Below are 18574 nucleotides of genomic sequence, written 5' to 3'. Positions count from 1 at the left end.
GATGTCCTTCTCCCCTCCCGCTCCCCCCGGGACCCATCCTGACCACCAGCCTGCGGGGGGGGGGGTGGTGGGGGAGATAAATATAAGACACACCCCCCCCCAAAGAAAAAAAGCACTGGCGGTTGGGGATGCCCAGGGGACCTCTGCCCGCCCGGCCCCACCTCACCACCCTCCTCGGTGCTTTAATCAGCTTTAATCAGCTAATTAATGCTCTAGCGGATTCTTTTTATACACAGGTAGTTTTATTTTACCGTTTGTTTTTTTTTTTAAGCCGTATTTCCATACACGCCTTTTTGTACGGTCACTTCCCTGCAGGTAGAAGACTTAGTTAAGATTTGCTCGTTTACCCTTGAACCTACTGAGCACAAAGCGGCAGGGAAGGCTGCACCCATACAGAATAATCCGCCGATAACCAGAAACGGTTTTCTAGGTACCGTCCCCTCCAAGAAGAGCATTTAGTGTTCATCTAATCCCTCGATATTAAGGTAGGTCAGCTTCATCCAGGGGGGAGCATCCACGTTCTTGCAGACCACCAGCCTCCCTGTCCTCTTCCCGGGAGCCGGAGGAGGAAAATCCCTTCCCTGAAGCCTCGCGGGGAGCCAGCTGCCGCCAGGAAGAGGGAGGGATCATCCAGGCTTTATCCAAGGTGGTTTTTGTTCCCGACGTCTGTGATTTCCAGAGGCAAACGCAGCTCGTACCGTGACCGAGAGATCGATCGGTGCCTTCGCTCCGACATTAAGCCGCTCGGGTTCGGACCCGCAGGACATCCCGCTCCTCGGCGTTACGCCAGCCGCTTGACGAGCACGGGCCATACGGAGCAGGGCTCCTCCCCACATATTTATTTCACGGAGCGGAGCGGAGCCGGCTATTCTCCTCCTCGCAACGGAGCCCTAATTCTTCGCCGCCTAGCTCTCTCTGCCGCAAACAGCGGCCGGGCAGCAGGCATTTTCACGGGATCCGTCTACATTCCCTTCTCCCCAAATACAAAAAGAAAAAAAAGAAAAAACAAATGTATTTTAAGCTTTTCCTCAAAGCCAGCAGAAAATACTAGCCAAGCTTTAACAGGTGCAAGACGTAAACTAGGTTGTCGGACTCAGCCAGCTCCCAAGGCGATCGGAAAGGCCAGGTATCCGGGAGTCCGCTTCCACGTGCTTGTCAGCGGTAGAAACAGAGAACGAGAAGCAAGAGCTTGCCAAACCCGAGCCATTAAAGTCGCAGAAATTCATTGAAACTCCTTTTCGAACACTTAACTACCTCTCTCAATTAAAACAAACAGTTAAAACCCTTCCCATGCACTCCATTGATCTGATATACAGAAAACAAACAGAAAAAAAAAAAAAAATAAGAGATCCTTTGAAACAGAACTTGCTCTTAAAGTGATGAGGACAACATGCGCGTCTGGGGAGGCTTCCCATATTTTTTTTTTCCTTAAATCCCAGGTTATGAGTACAACAAACATTATTGCTGGCGCTAGCTTCAACCCAAGTGGCACACACACGACTCCCTGCACCCGTCCGAGTCTTTTATAACCCCCTCCCCTCGTCCCCTTTCCTTTTACAGCGACTTGGGGACAGCCCTTCTCGGTTTGCCGGTCACAGTGGGTGGAGAGGGGAGGTCACAGTGCGTGGGGTTGAAGGTCACAGTGGGCAGAGCAAAGGGGATCACAGTGCAAATAAACCAGGTAGTTCCCTTTGCTCAAGTCCGTTTGTCCGCCACGGCAGTGCGACCCGTGGCGGCGGACCCTGCCTTCCGCAGCAGCATCTCTCCCCCGCGTTTATCTGCGTTGTTTGAAGCCTTGTGAGCCATCGGGACCCAGGGGTTGCCTAATCACATTATTGGGCTGCCTGGTGTCCTCCGGCTGGGAGATCCTCGGCGGCCTGCAAGGAGAAAGGAGATCAGAGGCGGAGGCAACGTGGCTGCGTCACGCTGTACGCCTTCAACAAATACTCCCACCTCGGTGGGAAGCCACTTGCCGTGGGACAATCGTCACACGTTGCTCCCTGGGACGGGGAACACGACCAAAAATCAAACTAGCACTTCCTTTCTTTCCAAAGAGTAGCTGAGACCCACGCTGCAAATAAAAAGGCGAGCATGGTGCCTTCAAATAACCTGCATTCTTATGCTCAACTCTCCTGCCTGCACGTGGTGGCTCCCTTAAGTCAAAAAACCTCAGGGAAGACGAGGATATGTCCTGCCAGGATAACCCTGGTTGCCTGCACTCCTCTCTGTACCCCCAGCACATTCTTCCAAGGGTCTAAGAGAACCTTTACAGCCCTATCAGGCACTTGCACTTCCCTTAACTCCCATGTATTTGAGATTTATGATGCCCTGCTTGCTAACAAGGCACTCCTTTCTCCTTGCCGGCCTCACTTTACTCTTCAAGGAGCTCGTCCCCCTCCTTCTGATAGGAACACGTTTGCAGGGAGCACAGGCAAAGCTGCCGCAGCACGAAAGGCTGCTCTCACCTATCTAGAATGGGTTTCTCCTGCTCTTCTTCGGGGCTCGCGCTGCCCAATATTCGTTTCCTGGCTTCTGCGTACTCCGCCTCCCTCTGCGCCAAGGATTTCACGGGGAAGGCCGGTCTGCTGGCGGAGTTGGGATTGCTAAGCACGCCGTTGGTCGTCGGCCTCTTCAAGATGCGGATCTGTGGGGGAGGACCTGCAGGAAGGCTGTCGTCCTGAATCACGATCGGCACTTTAGGAGGAGATTTTGACTTTCTACTGTTTAAAAGAAAAACATTTGGTTGGTACTTGTTTTCTATGGTGAGCATGTTTTTCGCTCTGCGTGTGAATTCCTCCCAGTCAGATGTCATTCCCGTGATTAAGAGGCAGCCTGCAATAATTAAAGACCTCGTTATATTTGTAACCCTAAACTACAGCAGCAAGCAGGTTCGCAGGAGATTAGCTCAGGAAGGGACAGAAAACCAGTCCCTGCTGCGTTCAACATCTTTAAACTCGACCAAAGGAAAGGAAAGCAGACACTGGGCAAAAGTTTTAGCACTCCTGTTTGAAGATATGGGTATAAGCACCTTGATTCCATTCCCTGCAAGGACTTTTCGGGCTCCTCTCACCAGGATACCCAGCCTTTCACTTCAACCCTGCCATTTCACTTCTCAGAGCCAGCCCTGGCTCCCATCTCACCATCTGAATTTTTTTTTTTTTTATGGTTCCTTCTTTGTGCAGAAGTCCCAGAGAATACATACCATGACTCTTTAAGTGGCCTACTAAGAATCAAAGGGTGAAAAAAACCAACAACAAAAGACTTGTCAGAAGTGATTAGAAATATTTCTGCTAGAAGACAATAACACACACACCCCCGCCCCAACCCAAAGTAAGCAGGAAAAGAAAGTCTCACTGACGCAAGGCACAGCAAGCCAATTTAGGGCCATGAGTTGGGATTACCTGACTCACCCATTTCTTCCTTTGAGTGTCTTTTTCTTAAATGGCTTCCCCATAGCTGTAGCTACATCCAGTCTGGAAGACCCGGCTCTGAAATAAAATCACTCTCAAGAAGCTTTCCGCTACCCTGCTACAGATCGAAAGGGCCATCTAGTGGCACGATTACAGAGATTCCCTATTTCTGAACTCAAACCCAGCACGCTCTGCTCACTGTGAAGCTGTTTCCCCGCTGTTCCCGCTCCCCAGGCCTTCAGATGTCCAACGGCACCTCAGGAAAATAAGGTTTTTTTACCGAACCGCGCAGCATCGTTACCTTTCCTTCTGCGTGATCTTCAGCTTCTTTTCCAACCGTCTGTCTATTTCCTACAAAAGAAGGAGATAAAAATAAAAACCTGAAGGCTCGCCTTGCAGATTGGAGTTTGAGTCTGTCTGCGCAGACATTTCATGTCACTCTTCCATACAGCAATACTATAAAGAGGGCAGAGAGAGCGTGTGTCTCCATCTGAGGATGACTTGCAAATCAAGAGGCAGAGAAAAGCAAAACCACCACGTATATTCTACCGTAGCCATTAATACACCTACAGCAGGCTGTGGATTTTGCGTATCATGGTGATAGGGCAGCCGCAAGGCGCTCATCTTTCATTTTAAGGACTTCGGCTGGCAAGAAAGCTCTATTAAGGATAAAGAGCCACGGGAATACGCAGCAAGGTATTCCCAGATCCGAGCAGGAACCGGCACCAAACCTCTTGGGCAGAGAAGCAGCAGCAGTCGGCTGGGGCGATCCACATCAGTCCACACGCTTGATTTCAGGGGGCAGCTCAGCGCTGGAGCCTGCAGCCATTCAGAGGACTAGCCGGCAGGTCCGCATTCCTGCTGCTTGCTGCAATAACCCTCCTTCACAAAAAAGTCCCTGCCCTACTCACCATGCACCCAAGGACTCGCCGGAGCAGAGCCGAGCCTTACTGCGCTTCTCCTTCCCTTTGCAACATAGCTGCCGAGTCATCAATCGGCGGAAAGACGTATTAATCACCCCTGAATGCCAACAGAATGTGGCTTTAAGCATGTCAACTTCTGTCCAAGGCTTGCATCTACCTTAGCAAAGATGTTTATGTTTTGCAATTGGAGCAATTACGCAGAGAAACCTTGCTAAATAGAAAAATAAAGCCAGCCTTCTGCCCCAGTCTCCCTTTAGGTAACCTTCCTTCCCCAACCTCACCGATGCCTTTAGATTCTCACAACTGCCGATGCTATTAAAAGAGCCTCCGAAACAGCGATGTGTTTTATTTAATCATCAATGAAGAGGGAAAAAAAAAAAAAACAACTACCTGAGAGTGTCCTAGTTTCGCCAGCCGATAACTGGCAATACTGAAGGAAATTCCAAGCTTCTGGCAGGACGCAGCTGCTCTGCTTTTCAGGCCAGTTTGCTTAACTATGCCGAAAGCTTGCTGCCAGCGGAGGCTACCCTGCTGTCAAAAACCACAGCAGGCGCAACTCGGTAAAGAAACTGGTTTGCACGGCAATTCCCTAATGCCCCAGTAAGCAGGGAATGAATGCAAGTTGCTACAAGATGCCAAACCACGGCATTTGCTCTTGGTCACGCAGCTACACAGGCCAACAGCCCACGGTAGCCTCCATCTAGAAGGGAATAGTTATAAAACTATTTTAGGAAGACAAACGGTGGGTGGGAGGTTGAATTTTCTCAAACTCTGTACTGGGAGGCGACAGGTGATTTGTAAGGACAAAACCAGCCAGGGGCTTGACGTGGCATTGAGCTGAAGGCCAGGTCACAGCTAGAGCCTCCCACTGAGGGCAAACACACCTGCAGTTTCCTTCAAGAGGACTGGGAGGAAAATCCCATCCCAATGCCGCTCAGGAGGACGAAGAAAATATGCATCAACTGCCTGCAAAGACAGAATAACGGCTGTCCGGGAACAGGCAGCAGGGAAACGGATATCCCGGCAAGGATGGAGACCTTGTAGAGCGGCTGGTGGCAAACAATGACAGTCCAGTTAAGGGGAAAGGGTTAGCTCATCTGCCTGCATCACGCCAGAAGAGGTTATATCCGGCTATAGAGAGTCTTTAAAACACTTTTTCAAACTCAAATAGTTAACCGTGGCTCCCCAGGGCCTCCTGGAAGCGGTGGACTGGAAGGAAGCTTCCTTAAATATCCCTTATTAAATACTTCAGCGCGTGGGGGAGAGGGATGACAGGAAGACGGGGCAGAGAGGGGGGGAAGCACACTCAAGAGCGTCTCAAATCATTTCACTTAGCGTTCAGCGCTGCGCAGCGACTACGAAGCCAGCTGCGACTCAGAACCACAGTGCTGAACCACTCAGCTAGGGCAGACAAGCTCGACAGCCCACAGCAAGGACCGTGGGGCACAAAAGTATGACGGTAGCCACGAGGAAGGCTCCATTCTGCTCTCACCTCTCTCCTTCCTGGCAGAGGAGAGATGGCTTTGACAAAAGCCACATTTCTACATTCCTGGTGGCTTTGCAGATCAGTCCTGGGGCTAAAGTCGCGGTCCATACATCAGACTACGAGATCCTGTAATTGAAAAGCGTCAGTTCGACCTCAGCAACTGAAAAACACTCTGATTAATGTGACTGTCACACTGACTCTGAGCACTGCTGGACAGCTCTTCACGCCCTCACACATGCCAGACTTCCTCCGACTGCATCCTCTGACGCCAGAACCTGCAGCTTCCCCTACCAGGAAAAAAAAAAGAAATCAAACAGCTCTTTAATTTGCTCAACACATGCAAACTTACTCAAAAGAATCCTTCAAACTCTGCCATTGTGACACCCCTCCCCAAATGAGCCCTTTACAGTCTGTTTCGCTACTTCCTACTCATCTGCAGACCACTTCTTGCAAAATACTCGCTATTTTCACCTCTCATCCCTCCGTAACTGCCAGCAGTCCCTAAGCGAACACGCACGGTCCTGGTTCATAAGCCACCACACGCAGGCTCAACAGCTGCTCCGCGCCTGGGGAGCTCCTCGCCAAGGAGCAAAGTAACAGGCAGCTAAAATATCCTCCAAGTTGTAACATCAGCGGCTGTTAGAACCACTATGTACTCTCCAAAACAAGAGGCTTCCTCCACACGTAGAAATCCTGGCAGAATAATATAAAACAATCATCCCCTCCAAATATACACGTATCACTCTCACCCCATCCAAACAACTGTTAGTCTTACACAATCCTCATAATTCCCAGCGCTGCTGAGGGGATTCCAGCTGCCCCCAGACATTCACTGAACTCTTGGGTAGAAAAAGTTTTCCTTTGTGTTCAAAGTGGATGGCTAGCACAAAAAAGCAGCTCCCCACCTCACACACACCTCTTGACGTGTTAGAAGTTCACACACACCTCTTGACATGTTAGAAGTTGTGTTTTCTTTTTCAATGCAGGGATTAACCCCACCTTTTCTCAGCAAAAGCTACAGCACTGCAAACTCTTGGTGTTTAATACTACTATGTTTGGAATTGCAGGTATGGAGGCGTTTGAACGTGGAGAGCATTGCCAGTTCAAATGGGCAGCCCTTAATCACCCCGCAAAAACAACCCAAGACATTTGCAGCCTCATACAGCTAGCAGTTTGTGACCGGGATAACACTGCACGAATTTACAAGCTTGAGAAGCAGAAACACCTTGACATGTCTTATTCTTAATAAAAAAAAAAAAAATCCCTGCTGCTGCTCTCCACAGACCTGTTCATCTCCTGATGTCATTCTCTTTCCACTGCTATGTCACATTGTCACCGAGCTGTGCGGGTAACAAGATAAAATTAGGACCTGACTTACAGGGCAAGTGCCAGAAGCGCTACAACAACCCAAAGGCACGAGCTCACAGGAGAGGCAATTAGATTTGGCATTCGAGGACATCACGCTGCACGTACCCAGTAGCTGGGCAGGTCGCACCGTACAAAACCCAGCTATTAATCTTCTTAGGAGGCTCTCCTAGCTTTCATTTCCCAAAGAAACGTATTTATGTAATCAAAAACTGAGCCTCATTTACACCCCCGTTCAAAACACCCTCCCCAAAGATTAGTAAAGAATTTCAACAAACTATTTTTAGTGCTATTATGTCTAGATACTAAAAAGAACCCAAACAAACAGCATGAAGAAGATACTGTTCTTTGACATTTAAGCTGCATTTGTAGATGAGGACGTAATGGAAACTGCACTCCAGCCCCATCATAGCCATCCTTCCTACCCTTTAACCCCAAGAAAAACAGCAAGACATGAAAGGATCAATCAAATACCTCTTGGAAAGCAGTTAGACACAGACACTGAGACACAAACCTGCTGCTTAGATCCAATACTCCTATGGTCTGTCATCCTAAATAACAACCCCACCAATATAGCTGATAATTTTGTGATGTTATTGGCGACTTTTGGTCACCAATATAGATGCTCCCCCCCCGACACCCCAGAAACGTGCCCTTCAGGAAGGGATGCCCCTGCAGAGGTCGGCTCCTATGGATCACGGTTTCACAGGGGGGCTAGGCACATTCCCAAGCAAACCCGGTTCTCCAGCGTATTGCAAAGCATAAGCAGAGAGAGGCCCGAGTCAGCCCTAGCTGTTGTCTAAAGAACTTTGTTGGAATAACTGTAATGCATCAGACACGTATAAAGAATTATCCTGCACATCACTGCCAGCAAAGACTCTCTAAATAGACTAAATAACAGCAGCTCCAAGCTCTGCTGCTATGGGGGAAAGGAATAACAAGATAACTGCTGGCTATTTTTTATTTCAAGTTTAGTGAGTAACCACAACTGAATGTTGGAAGGAAGGCAGAGACTTGGGCTTCCTGCAAATCCCTTACGCTAGGAGGCTATTTCCCCCTCTACCTCCAGAGTTAGGTTACTTTGCAGAAATCAAGAGGAGATACCTACCAGCCCTCCTGCGAGAGGACAGGACAGTCACCGATAAAGGAAGCTGTGCTCTCCTAGATACTTGATAACATTTCAAATATGCCACTCTAGAAAACCATTAACCACATTCTTTGATGTATTTACTGGAGATTGTTCCCAAACACAACCTTCTACCCTGGCTCACTCAAATAACGTGTAAGATCAAACCCAGAAAGAGAGAATTTAGGCTAGAGTTGCATCGTCCCACACCAACCCTAAAAACAAAGCCACATCTGCTTATTAAAAGCACCATCAGATACTCTGGCATTTTATAAAGGACAGGAGATAAACTTCAAGGCCTGGTTAATGTTCTCTTCTTCAGGAAAAAAAATAGGCTTTAACATCTGAGGTTACCAAAGCTGTTCATGGGTACACAACAACTTACAGCTGCAGATATCTGACTCACCGCTTCACTGAAAACACCATCAAGTAAGAGCAGAAGTAGATAAACCTAAGCTATCTCCAAGCTGACTCCTCGTTAGCTACCTATTTCTTTCCTCTGAAGATAAATTAATCTTCTATTAATTACTGGAACATTCCAATTCCTGAGGCTATTGGGAATCAGACTGCTCCATTAATTAATTCTCCAAGTTACTCTGCTTACGTTAAGTCCTGGCAGTGGACCGTACCCAAGAAAGCCGCAGATGCTTTTAAGCTGCGCTGGTGTTTACATCTTCCATAGGTAGATAACGCTTCTCGGTAGCTAGGATATTGAGAAACAAGACACGAGAGTATTTTTGGGAACAAGCCTGGCAGGCGCCACACGGTATTCCCAGCACAGACATGTTATGGAGGGAGGGAAAGCGTTTGGGGGGGCTGCAGCAACTTCTCCCTCCCCACCTTTCACACCTCCTGTGGCAGGCAGGTCGCACAGACGCTCCTGGGAGATCCAGATCTGGAATATATTTACACCCCTTATCAATCTAGAAAAAAAATAGAAGCTAAAACCTAGCAAAATGAACCAGCAAAATGCTAGGTTTTTCCTAATTTCCATGGTATTTAGCAAAGGCATCATCACTACATCCCTTAATCCAGAGGATCACCCTTGCCTTCTGCACCCACGTCCCTGCACGGGGTCAATCAGCACATCCAGATGCTCATCAAGGTCTGCGAGAGCAGGTACAAAACAGAAACCGCTTCCGAGTGACCCGGGCAGGGCCACGCAGGACTTGCTGCAATATCCCAACACCAATACTCGCTTCACGGTATTAAGGTGCCTGTTCATTCCCAACCTACGAGCACCACTTTTCTCATCAAATAAACTACCTCTGCCTAAGCAACGCTGAGCAGCAGGAACAGAAACTTTCATTTCCCAGTTTCAAGATTTTTTTTGACCAATTACAAGCACCTAAAGCAAATATTCAGTAAAAGTTTTACAAAAATCATTTTGGTCCATGAAGTCAAAATCCATCCTCACAGCCCTGACATCAAAAAGCAGTAGTCACCCTCACAGGTTTCCTCCAGGGTACAGTTCCTGCGTGCCAAAACCCCGCTAACTCATCCTCTGATCGCACAAGTCGTTAGCAGACCGGAGGTCACAGCGTTACACTCCGAAATATTTCCCTTTTGACTTCTCTGTACTTTGATCATATTTAGCAACTCAAAGCAATACCAGACAAAAACCTTGATTCAGCCCTTTATAACCAGTGAATGTCCTGCCTTTGCTGGAGGGTGAAATCCAAGGCGGGCAGCCCTCTCTGCCGCTCGCACATCGACCAATTTAGAGACGATAGAAACGAGGGGGTTTTTTGCAAACCTCAGGTGAACGGTCCTCACCAAGCACCGTGACACAAGCAGGTGACAATCCCCGTCCCCACACACGAGGGACAAAGTTCAGTCACCCACGTTTGACTGCTCACATCCTCCCCAAGCGGTCGTTCATCAGATGATGGGGGGAGTTTCTCTTTCTGGTGGCGATCAGTGAAGCAAGGCATAGTCTAACCAAGGGACCTAGACTCTGGACTGTGGCAGGGTAAGTTTTAAGCACCAGCGAGGAGGTTGTAGGCAGCAGCTGGGAGCTAACTGCCCTGCAAACTGTCCATCAGCAAACTGAAGTGGAAACAAAAAAGACACACAAGGAGAACACTTCTTTTACACTATTGTGGGTTGCCAGACTAGTATTTTTATCTACACGGATTCTGACTTAAGTTACAAATTAAGAAGACACTCAAATTCTAGTTAGCGAAGGAATAAGCAATCAATCTGGCTAAAGAGTGCCAATTCAGGGCTGCGAATTACCTGTGACCCTGGACACGGGGCTCCCACTCCAGTTTTGGAGCCCAGCTTCCCACCTGACATTAAATTATTAGTTTAACCAGGTAAATAGGTTCGAGTGTCACAAATAGACCTCTCATTTGTGATTTCCCTCTTCCCTAAAGCCAGCTAGGCCACACAAAAGAAAAACGAGCCATGCATTAAGTCATATTAGTGTTTACTAACCCAGACTGGGTCTTTGAAGCCTGGCGCTTCAATCCTTACTTGTAACTTGGACAACTCGCTCGTTACTCACACGCCAGTTTTCCATCTGTAACTCACGGACAAGCAAAACCCTCCCCATTTCACAGACATTTCAAAGATTTAATTAGATAGCAATTAGATAAAACAGATCTAGAGGCCTCACGGAGTTCTGCTGCACCAGCATTAACACTGCTGTGCCTGCAGGACTCCGGGAGGAGGCGAAGCTGCCGGAGCAGAGGGCATCTGCTTGGCATATGGTCACTCGGGGGGTGGCACATACCCAGGGAGCTGCTCCTTTTCCTGGCAAGCCCTGGGTAATTCTGATGACACAGAAGACTAAAAGACAAACAGAAGCCACGTTAAAGACCAAAAAAAAAAAAAAAAAGCCTGAGGATCTGTTTTACAGCTATTTGACTAATCAAACCAAGGAGAAGGTCTGTGTCAGGTTTTTTGGGGTTTTCCCCTCAACCTAATGAGATTTTAGTGCTGCCCGTTTTGGAAGGCAGATCTGCAAGAGATAGATGAAGTGACATAATTATAACTTGGAGGCCACAGCATCTCTGGTCAGCCCACAACTGCCTCTTGCGGAGAACTACCTTCTTTAAGATCTGGAGTAGAAGTTTGCAGCCTAACACTAAAACCCACACACACAAAAAAGGACCAGCACTGAAAATCTGATGTACTTTCTGCCCTAAGGAACACCCTCTGGCTGGAATATTAAAAAAAATTACACGCCGAGAAGCAGGCAATGTATCTCAGAAGCCCGCCATGGATCTCCTGCTACATCACCACTGCTTCCTCAGAGATGTGCTGAAGGGCCTAAAAAAATTAACAACCCAGGTTTTAAATTGTGTAAAGTATTAGAAGAGTATGTGTTTAAAGCTGCTCCTTGGTGTCTCTTATGTTTTATTGCATATTCCTCTTGAGTACTGACCAAGGCTGTCATGTCTTGCACCTTTACGCTGGGATCCGTCTCATGCTGCCTCAGACCCACGCCAAATAAGATATACGTAAAAGAAGAAAATAACGGGAATTTGTTAAACCAAAAAAAAAAAAACCTATGATGACAGGACCAGGCCAGCTCTTACCGCTTTTCCTGCACACGGTTTTTCCTCTCACACCTTCAACAGAAGACCCACCTCCTCGTTAGGGCAGTTCCCAGGCTCCCCTGCCTGACAACTGCACCAGGGTTTCAGGCACAGAGAACAGCAGGTGCACCCGAAATCTCTTTCAACTGCTAACCAGTAAGCCAGTCACGCTGCCTGCTCTACAGCGGAGCCTCTTCCTGCCCTCTCTTCCTCTTTTCTCAACCTGTCTACCTCCAGTAGCTTTGATTTCTGTAGCAGCATGGAGAGTCTGCAGTCCCTGATTGCAGCAGCATCCATTCGGTCCACAAAAAATGAGGTTGGGCTCTCCCCCACTCCATCTCGCTTAGCTTTTCGCTTCCTGCAGCCAGTCAGCAGCAGCAGAGGGTCTCTTTCCTGCCGGGCAGGGTTTGGAAATGACCTTTCTAAACCACAACAGATGCCAGAAGGCAGCTCCCATCTCTTCTCTTACATAAGAAGAACTCCTACCGCAGACAGCTCGCTTTTCTTGTTGTTCCAACTGCTTTTGCAGACATCCAAAGCCCCGACAACTGCAAAAGCAGCTGCAAGCGTGGCGGCAGCTCCTCAAGAAATCTCTCTGCTCAGCAGCACAAGCACCACTGAGTTTATGAACACAAATTCTCAGCCGTTTGGACTGGAAAAGGATGTAAGAAAGGACAGGTGACAGAGATTTTTCCTTCTAAGGGCTTTAAAAGAACACCTAAAAGGTACAAGCTGAAAGGACAAAGAGGAAAGACAACCGATGGCTGGGATTTGAGCAGCCCTACAATTTTAAACCATTACTCAAGGCCACAGCTATCATCAGCTCCCGAGACACAAGCTATGTCCCTTCATGGAACAATTTAACGAGCGCCAGAATTAACTCTGCCGCCCGGCGTGAGGCTTCCTATGATTGCAGTCTCACGGCATTGGCAAGAGGAGAGGGTGAGCGCTTCGCTTACGCTGCCAGCCTGCCGCTGGCATCTCTCATGCCACTTGGCGAGGGCATTGAGTTACAGGCTCTATTTTGCTACCCTTTTTCTGGCCAGCCGTAACCCAATCTCCTGACCAGAATCAAATTCTGGTCTTCTCACTAAGTCATTGTTATGAAGCCCTTCTGCCCTCTGATCATTAACAAGCCCCCTGAATTTATTAAAACAGGAGTTCGCCTGGCAGAGACGGCTTCCTTTCTCTCGTCGCACTGTTGTGAATACCCCACAGATCACCCGCCCACGCTCCTGCTAAAATAATGATTTTATTTTGCAAGCGCAACACGCAGAAGTGCTTCGGAGTCTCTCAGCATGAGAGACGTGACGAGAACTCCAGCTATTAAGCTGGCTATTAAAAGCAGGCGAGAACTTCAACTACAACACTGGAAGCTGCGCTAAGCCACGCTAAGGCTCCCCACGTTTCGTCCTAAGGAAGAAGCACGTTTATCTCGAGCAAGGGGGAGAAAAGGCTTTTGATGTGAACCCCCAGCTCCCCCGCTACACCCCGCGAGACGCAGCCCACCCGCCTCTCCCGAGGCCCTGCGAGGGCTAACGTGACCCCGGGGAGGCACGTTTTGTCAGAGCCCCTCAGCAGAGGGAGCAAGCTACCCGCCATCCCCCCAGCACCTACCGCATGCTCCCCGGCAGCAGGGGCTTTGTTCCGGGCTCGGCTACGACCCGCACTGACCAGCCGCTACCGCCCTGCCCGCAGCCCCACAAGGCCGGGGCGAGAGAGGGGGGGCTTTGGAGACCAGTAGAAAACGGGGGCGGAAGGACGGGCAGGGCGGGGCTCCCTGCGGCAGCGCCGGTACCGGGGGATGGACAGGAGACAAACAAGAGGGGCTGGGGCCGGGCTGCAGCCCCCCACGACCAAGCAAGGCCACGGTCCCTTTAAGAGGCCTAGCAGGCGCTGCGGGCCCGCTGCCCCGCCGGCCGCGCCCCACCGCCTCTTCAAGCGCCGCCGCGCCGCCTCCCTCTCTCCCCCCGCCGCTCCCGGCCCGCCAGCGCCGCCCCAAACAGCCACCCTCACCCCGCTGTCGGCCGCCTCCTCCCAGCTCTCGGCGACCTCCTCATCTTCCATTTTAATTCCCCTCCGCCGCCGCCGCCGCCAGCCCGCGCCCCGCGCATGCGCGCGCCGCCCGCCGCTCCCACGCGCCTGCGCCGCCACCGCCTACCGGCGTGCGCCCGACGCGTCTGCGCACCGCAGGGAAAGGGCGGGAGGCGTGGAAGGAGAGCGCATGCGCCCTGGCCCCCTGCGGGCGGCCACGTGCGGTGGGGCGGGCACGCGGCGGGGGGCGCAGCGCGCCCGCGCCCCCTGGCGGGCGGGAGGACCGGCCAACGAGGCGGGGCGGGGGCACGGGCGCGTGTGACACTTGCACACTCACGCTTGCACACTCAGACCCCCCCAGGCAGGCAGCGCATTTCTCACCAGCACACGCCAAGCCCCAGCAGCGCACGAAAGGCGTCAGCAGCACGAACAGTTCCACGCTCAAACAGCTTGGCGGTTTTGGGGCATTTTTCTTTAATTTAGGGGTTATTGACCAAAGCAGCCACTCTATTTTTAGCAAATCTTGTCCATTAACCCGGCCGCTCACCGCAGCGTCCCTCCTGCAGGCATCGAGGCGTCCGCGCGTCCTTCCATCGCCCCAATTTGTATCACTTTTCATCTAAGCCCTCAGCTACTCTTAAATCTCCTGAGGGGCAGGAAGGGACCACTTCAGCGCCAACCTTTAAAAACAGCTAGATTTCCCAAAAATAAAACTAATTGATTAGGTTTATCTCGTTTGTAGCCGGGATATTCACCACAGCAATGTATTACTTTGAGCTTTGAGCGATACAGAGGTATCTGGGGTGAGGGCTGCAAAATTAAATTTTGCTCGCTGCAAAATTAAATGCTCCTTCCAGCATCCTAAAAAAATCAAACGTTCGGACAGGGACTTACAGAAACTGCCCTTAAATCCTTAAACTTTCCCCCAAACACCCCACCTGAGAGCGGCAGCTTGCCGGCAGATGGCGACCGGCTTCTTAAAAAAAAAAAAAAAAAGAATAAATACTCCAGCTTAAAAAAAAATCCTGACATAAACACTGCGGTTTGCCCTGGCCCCCTCTGCAGCCCCCCCCCGCTCTCCCCCTCCTCTGCCAAGCCCAAAATCTGGGCAGGGAACCGTTGCGCACCCTCACAGCTCGGTTTTGGGGGGCTGTCTATCAAAAGCGGAGCTGCTAGCGGGGTTTCTTGGGGCGTACAGCGCTCGGGGGGATTTATATCCTGGGACTTCAACTTTTTTGGCACCCCAGGGGGGTGGGAGACAGCGTCTCCCCTCCCTGGAAGGGGTGTGGGGCTCACGGGAGTGGTGCGGGTGGGAGGAAAGGGTGCAGCAGCCTCGGGCTGTTCCTACCCATCCTCTGGGATTTTTCCAGAAGGAAACAGGAACCGCGTTTTCAAGCAGCCAGTGCCCGGCATTGTTGGCTCGATCCGTAGCCTATTCAGCGGCGTTATTCTTGGATGTTTCCCTCCGTCCTGCCGGTTTTGCCCATGCTGTAAGAAATCCCATTCCCGGCCACGGCACCCCTGGTTGAGACCGAGCGTCCCACAGAACCGTGCAGGAGCATCGCAGATCTTTTGGGATGTGATCTTAACGGTCGTACACGCACACCCGGGTGAACGCTGGGTTACTTACACGCTTATGGATGAATTCCACGCCTCCTTTCCGCTAATCCCAGCTCTCCGCAAGGCATCTGGGGCATCCAATTCAGCAGGGCACGTGTCCAGGATGCCGAGCAGCAATCTAGATGCAGGCCTGCAGAAGAGAGAGAGGATGGCGGTGTCTTCCTCTGCCCCTTCCCCAGAGGAATAATGTCACCCCGCAACTCGGCGGCACGACCGCGCGGCAAAACGCAGAGCCGGTGTGCCCAGACGTACGTACCCCCACGGGGAAGGGCTCCAGCAGCACCGAGGGCTCCCTCCCTTCCTCACCGCCGAGGCGAAACGGGCACCCACTGTCCTTCAGGGACGGGTCCCCTCTCCTCTCCCTTCTCGGCCATCCCCGCCTCGGCCCCTGCCTCAGGAGGCGGCCAGGCCCCTGGGGAGACATGGCGAGGCTGTGGTGGGCAGCGAGGGATGCCCTGGACCTGTGGGCAGGGGGGGTCCCCGGGCCCCAGCCGTGCCTCCCCGGAGAGTGGCTGAGGAGAGGAGCCCGGGAAAGGGTGAGGCGTGAGGGGAAGGGCGGCGGCCGAGGCCTGAGAGGCGGCCGGGGAGGAGAGGGAGCCGCCCTGCCACCTTCTCCTCGGAGCCGACCTCCCCAACATGGCGGCCTCGCCCGCCCGTGTCTTCCAACATGGCGGCGGGGCGGTGCGCGTGCCCTTGGCGAGACCCTCCAAAGATGGCGGCCTCCCCCGCCAGAACGAGGCTTCTGCGCTATGGCGGGGGTGGGGAATCGACCTTCCCATCGTGGCGAGCCTGCGCCACGTGACTCCACACCCCGCCTTCTCCCTGGTCATGTGACGCGGGGCCGACCGGCGCCTGCGCAGTGCGCTCTCCGCCGCGGCCGGAGCGGCGGCGGCGGCGGAGGGGAGGGAAGATGGCGGCGCCGGTTGGAGCCGTCACCCGGGTGACGCGGCGGCCCCGGCGCCTGCAGCCCTGAGGGCCTGGCCCAGCCGCGGCGGGCGGTGGCCGGCGGCAGGTGAGCGGCCCCGCGGCGCGGCTCCCCGGGGCGGGGAAGGACGGGAGCGGCGGCGGCGGCGGGCAGCGCCCCTTCCCCGGGGAGCGGGGCGGCGGCGGCGGCGGGCCCGGCCTGCCAGGCCCCTCAGGGCAGAGGGGGTCCCCTCGCCTGGAGGGGACCCCCTATTTTGGGGCTTAAGCCCCTCTTTTCCCCCCTTTCCTCTTTTTGGGGGGTGTCCCTGCTGAGGGCAGAGCCCCCCGGGGTGTTGTAGCTCGCCCCGGCGGCTGCTCGTCCCCGTGAGGGGGGAGGCCCCTTCCCTGCCCACCCGGGTCAGCGGCAGCCCTGGGGTGGGGGGGGAAAGGCGAAGGCAGCGCCGGGGTCTTCCTCAGCGCCGGGGGTGGGCAAAACCTGCCCCCCTACCCCCCCAAAAACCTTAGGTTTCCCCCAAAAAATCAGTGCTGGCGTCGGGCAGCGCCAGGGCGCAGGCTGGCAGTGCAGGGGGACGGGTGCTGTGGCTGCCCCGAAGGCTCACGTCTCGTACCTGTAAAAACAAAGGTGAGGCTCAGTCTCCAGTTATTCTCCGAATAACTCCGTGTGAATCCGCATCTCGACTCGCATCCACGTTCACGCCTCGCGTGCTGCTCGCCATATGTATGTATATATATTTGGTTTGGTTCTGAAAAGCGTTGTATTAAATCAATAGTGGTGGCAAGCTTTGTAGTTATCAGCCCAACGGGCTTTGGGGTATTACTCCCCATTGTCTTCACCAATAATCTCGTGTCGGTGGTTTGGTAATGGCTTTATTTATTATTAGGGGTTTTTGTCACAACGGGGCTGGGCTGAGCAGACACTGCAGGGGCTCGTCTTGATGCGCGGGTCTCGCTCGGGAGGATTATCTCATGCTGCCTGCAAGATGCTGCCCAAACCTCTCCGGGGTGAAGTGTCTCACTTCAAGCCTGTTTGGGTTTTCAAATCAGGCAGAGCATTTCTTAGGAGCCACGAGTGTGGGAGCAGAGCCTTGGTATCTCGCTCTTAATAACCTAAACTCTAATTAATGCTCAGAGGAAGAACAAAAGAGAAGTCGTGCAAACTGAAATGCTTGTCTGCAGCACGGTGAATCAGTTTGTTACGTGGAGACTGTGTTCTGTTTGTAAGATAACCTGATTGATCGCTGGGGATGTCGTTTGTATTAAAATGGCTTTAATTATGACTGGTGAGACTGGTTCATGCTGCAGTTCACTAGCTGGAAGTCTTTCCTTTTACTAAAGGGGACACGAGTTAAAATAAATTACCCTTGAGATGCCGCTGACCTGAATCTGTAACCTGGGTGTAACGACATCTTTACCCACCCTGCCCTTCAAGAGCAAAGGAGCCCAAAGCCTGAATCGATCCGCTGCCTTGCAGGTGGCCTCGTGAAGCCCCGAATCGGTGATGACACTGCAGTGTCCTAACAAACTGCTTTGTATCGCAACGCAGCGGTCGCAGCCCAGGCTTGGCCCTTCTAGAGAGCCAAATCTCTCAGCTGGACGTTAATTGAAGAGTTAAGAGACGCACTGTTATTTCCTCATTTCCGTAGCCCTGCGTGTTCCCACCACCATCTCTCCTTCCTTTTCCTTATGCTGATGCCAGAGAAAGGCTGAATACCAGTGGCTTTCCCTCAGGTTTGCCCGGGGTTGGTCTTTCCCTGGTGTCAGAACTGGGAGAGAGCAAGATTCCGGGCGGGATTGTGGGCTATTTCCAAAGCAGGATGATGCTTCTCTTGCGGAGGGAGAAATCACAGTTGGTACTGCATCGGGTTCAGTTCTGTTCACCAGGGCTTTTGTATCTGCATGCTTCTAGCAGAAGCAGAATCGCATCCAGCGGTTGTTTTCGCATAGCGAAGATGTTTGTGCGTGTTTTTCCTGACGTGTTACCTGGTATTTTAACTGATGGGTGACTCCGCCCAAGCAGCATTTTTTCCATGGTGGCAAGTGAAATGCTTGGGTTTGAAAAGCACTGTACGGTTTTAATATTGCACTGGTTTACAAACCTGCGCTGGTTTACTCTCATGGACTTTTAAAGGCGGTATGCGTAA

General features: G+C 51.9%; 2 protein-coding genes across 2 annotated transcripts in view; one reads left to right on the top strand and one right to left on the bottom strand.

The window, feature by feature from the left end:
• Nucleotides 1-1397: 1397 nt before the first annotated feature.
• SZRD1 (SUZ RNA binding domain containing 1) lies at nucleotides 1398-14483 on the bottom strand. The gene is made up of 7 exons (XM_075520848.1): nucleotides 14437-14483; nucleotides 14227-14338; nucleotides 13872-14012; nucleotides 3712-3761; nucleotides 3411-3488; nucleotides 2466-2720; nucleotides 1398-1877 (listed from the first exon to the last, which is right to left on the bottom strand). The coding sequence occupies exons 1-7, from the start codon at nucleotides 14481-14483 to the stop codon at nucleotides 1775-1777; spliced, it is 786 nt and encodes a 261-aa protein (XP_075376963.1). The 3' UTR covers nucleotides 1398-1774.
• A 1884-nt stretch (nucleotides 14484-16367) lies between these two features.
• The window catches only part of FBXO42 (F-box protein 42), a 50331-nt gene continuing 48124 nt past the window's right edge, over nucleotides 16368-18574 (top strand). The window contains exon 1 of the mRNA XM_075520268.1: nucleotides 16368-16521. The gene's annotated coding sequence lies outside the window, so the exon portion shown is untranslated. The remainder of the gene's footprint in view (nucleotides 16522-18574) is intronic.

Source organism: Mycteria americana, chromosome 18 (genome assembly GCF_035582795.1).
Source record: "Mycteria americana isolate JAX WOST 10 ecotype Jacksonville Zoo and Gardens chromosome 18, USCA_MyAme_1.0, whole genome shotgun sequence".
NCBI classification, from domain to species: Eukaryota; Metazoa; Chordata; class Aves; order Ciconiiformes; family Ciconiidae; genus Mycteria; species Mycteria americana.
Note: the sequence above shows the minus strand (reverse complement) of the source record. Positions and strands in the feature narration are given on the sequence as shown.

What these genes read in the sequence shown, in the direction of transcription:
- SZRD1 (XM_075520848.1), bottom strand. Translation starts at nt 14,483, where the DNA reads ATGGAAGGACGCGCGGACGCCTCGATGCCTGCAGGAGGGACGCTGCG. An exon ending in CCTGCAGGAGGGACGCTGCG is followed by an intron (nt 14,339 to 14,436) that starts GTGAGCGGCCGG and finishes AAAACCGCCAAG; the next exon opens with CTGTTTGAGCGTGGAACTGT. An exon ending in GGGGGTCTGAGTGTGCAAGC is followed by an intron (nt 14,013 to 14,226) that starts GTGAGTGTGCAA and finishes GCACGCCGGTAG; the next exon opens with GCGGTGGCGGCGCAGGCGCG.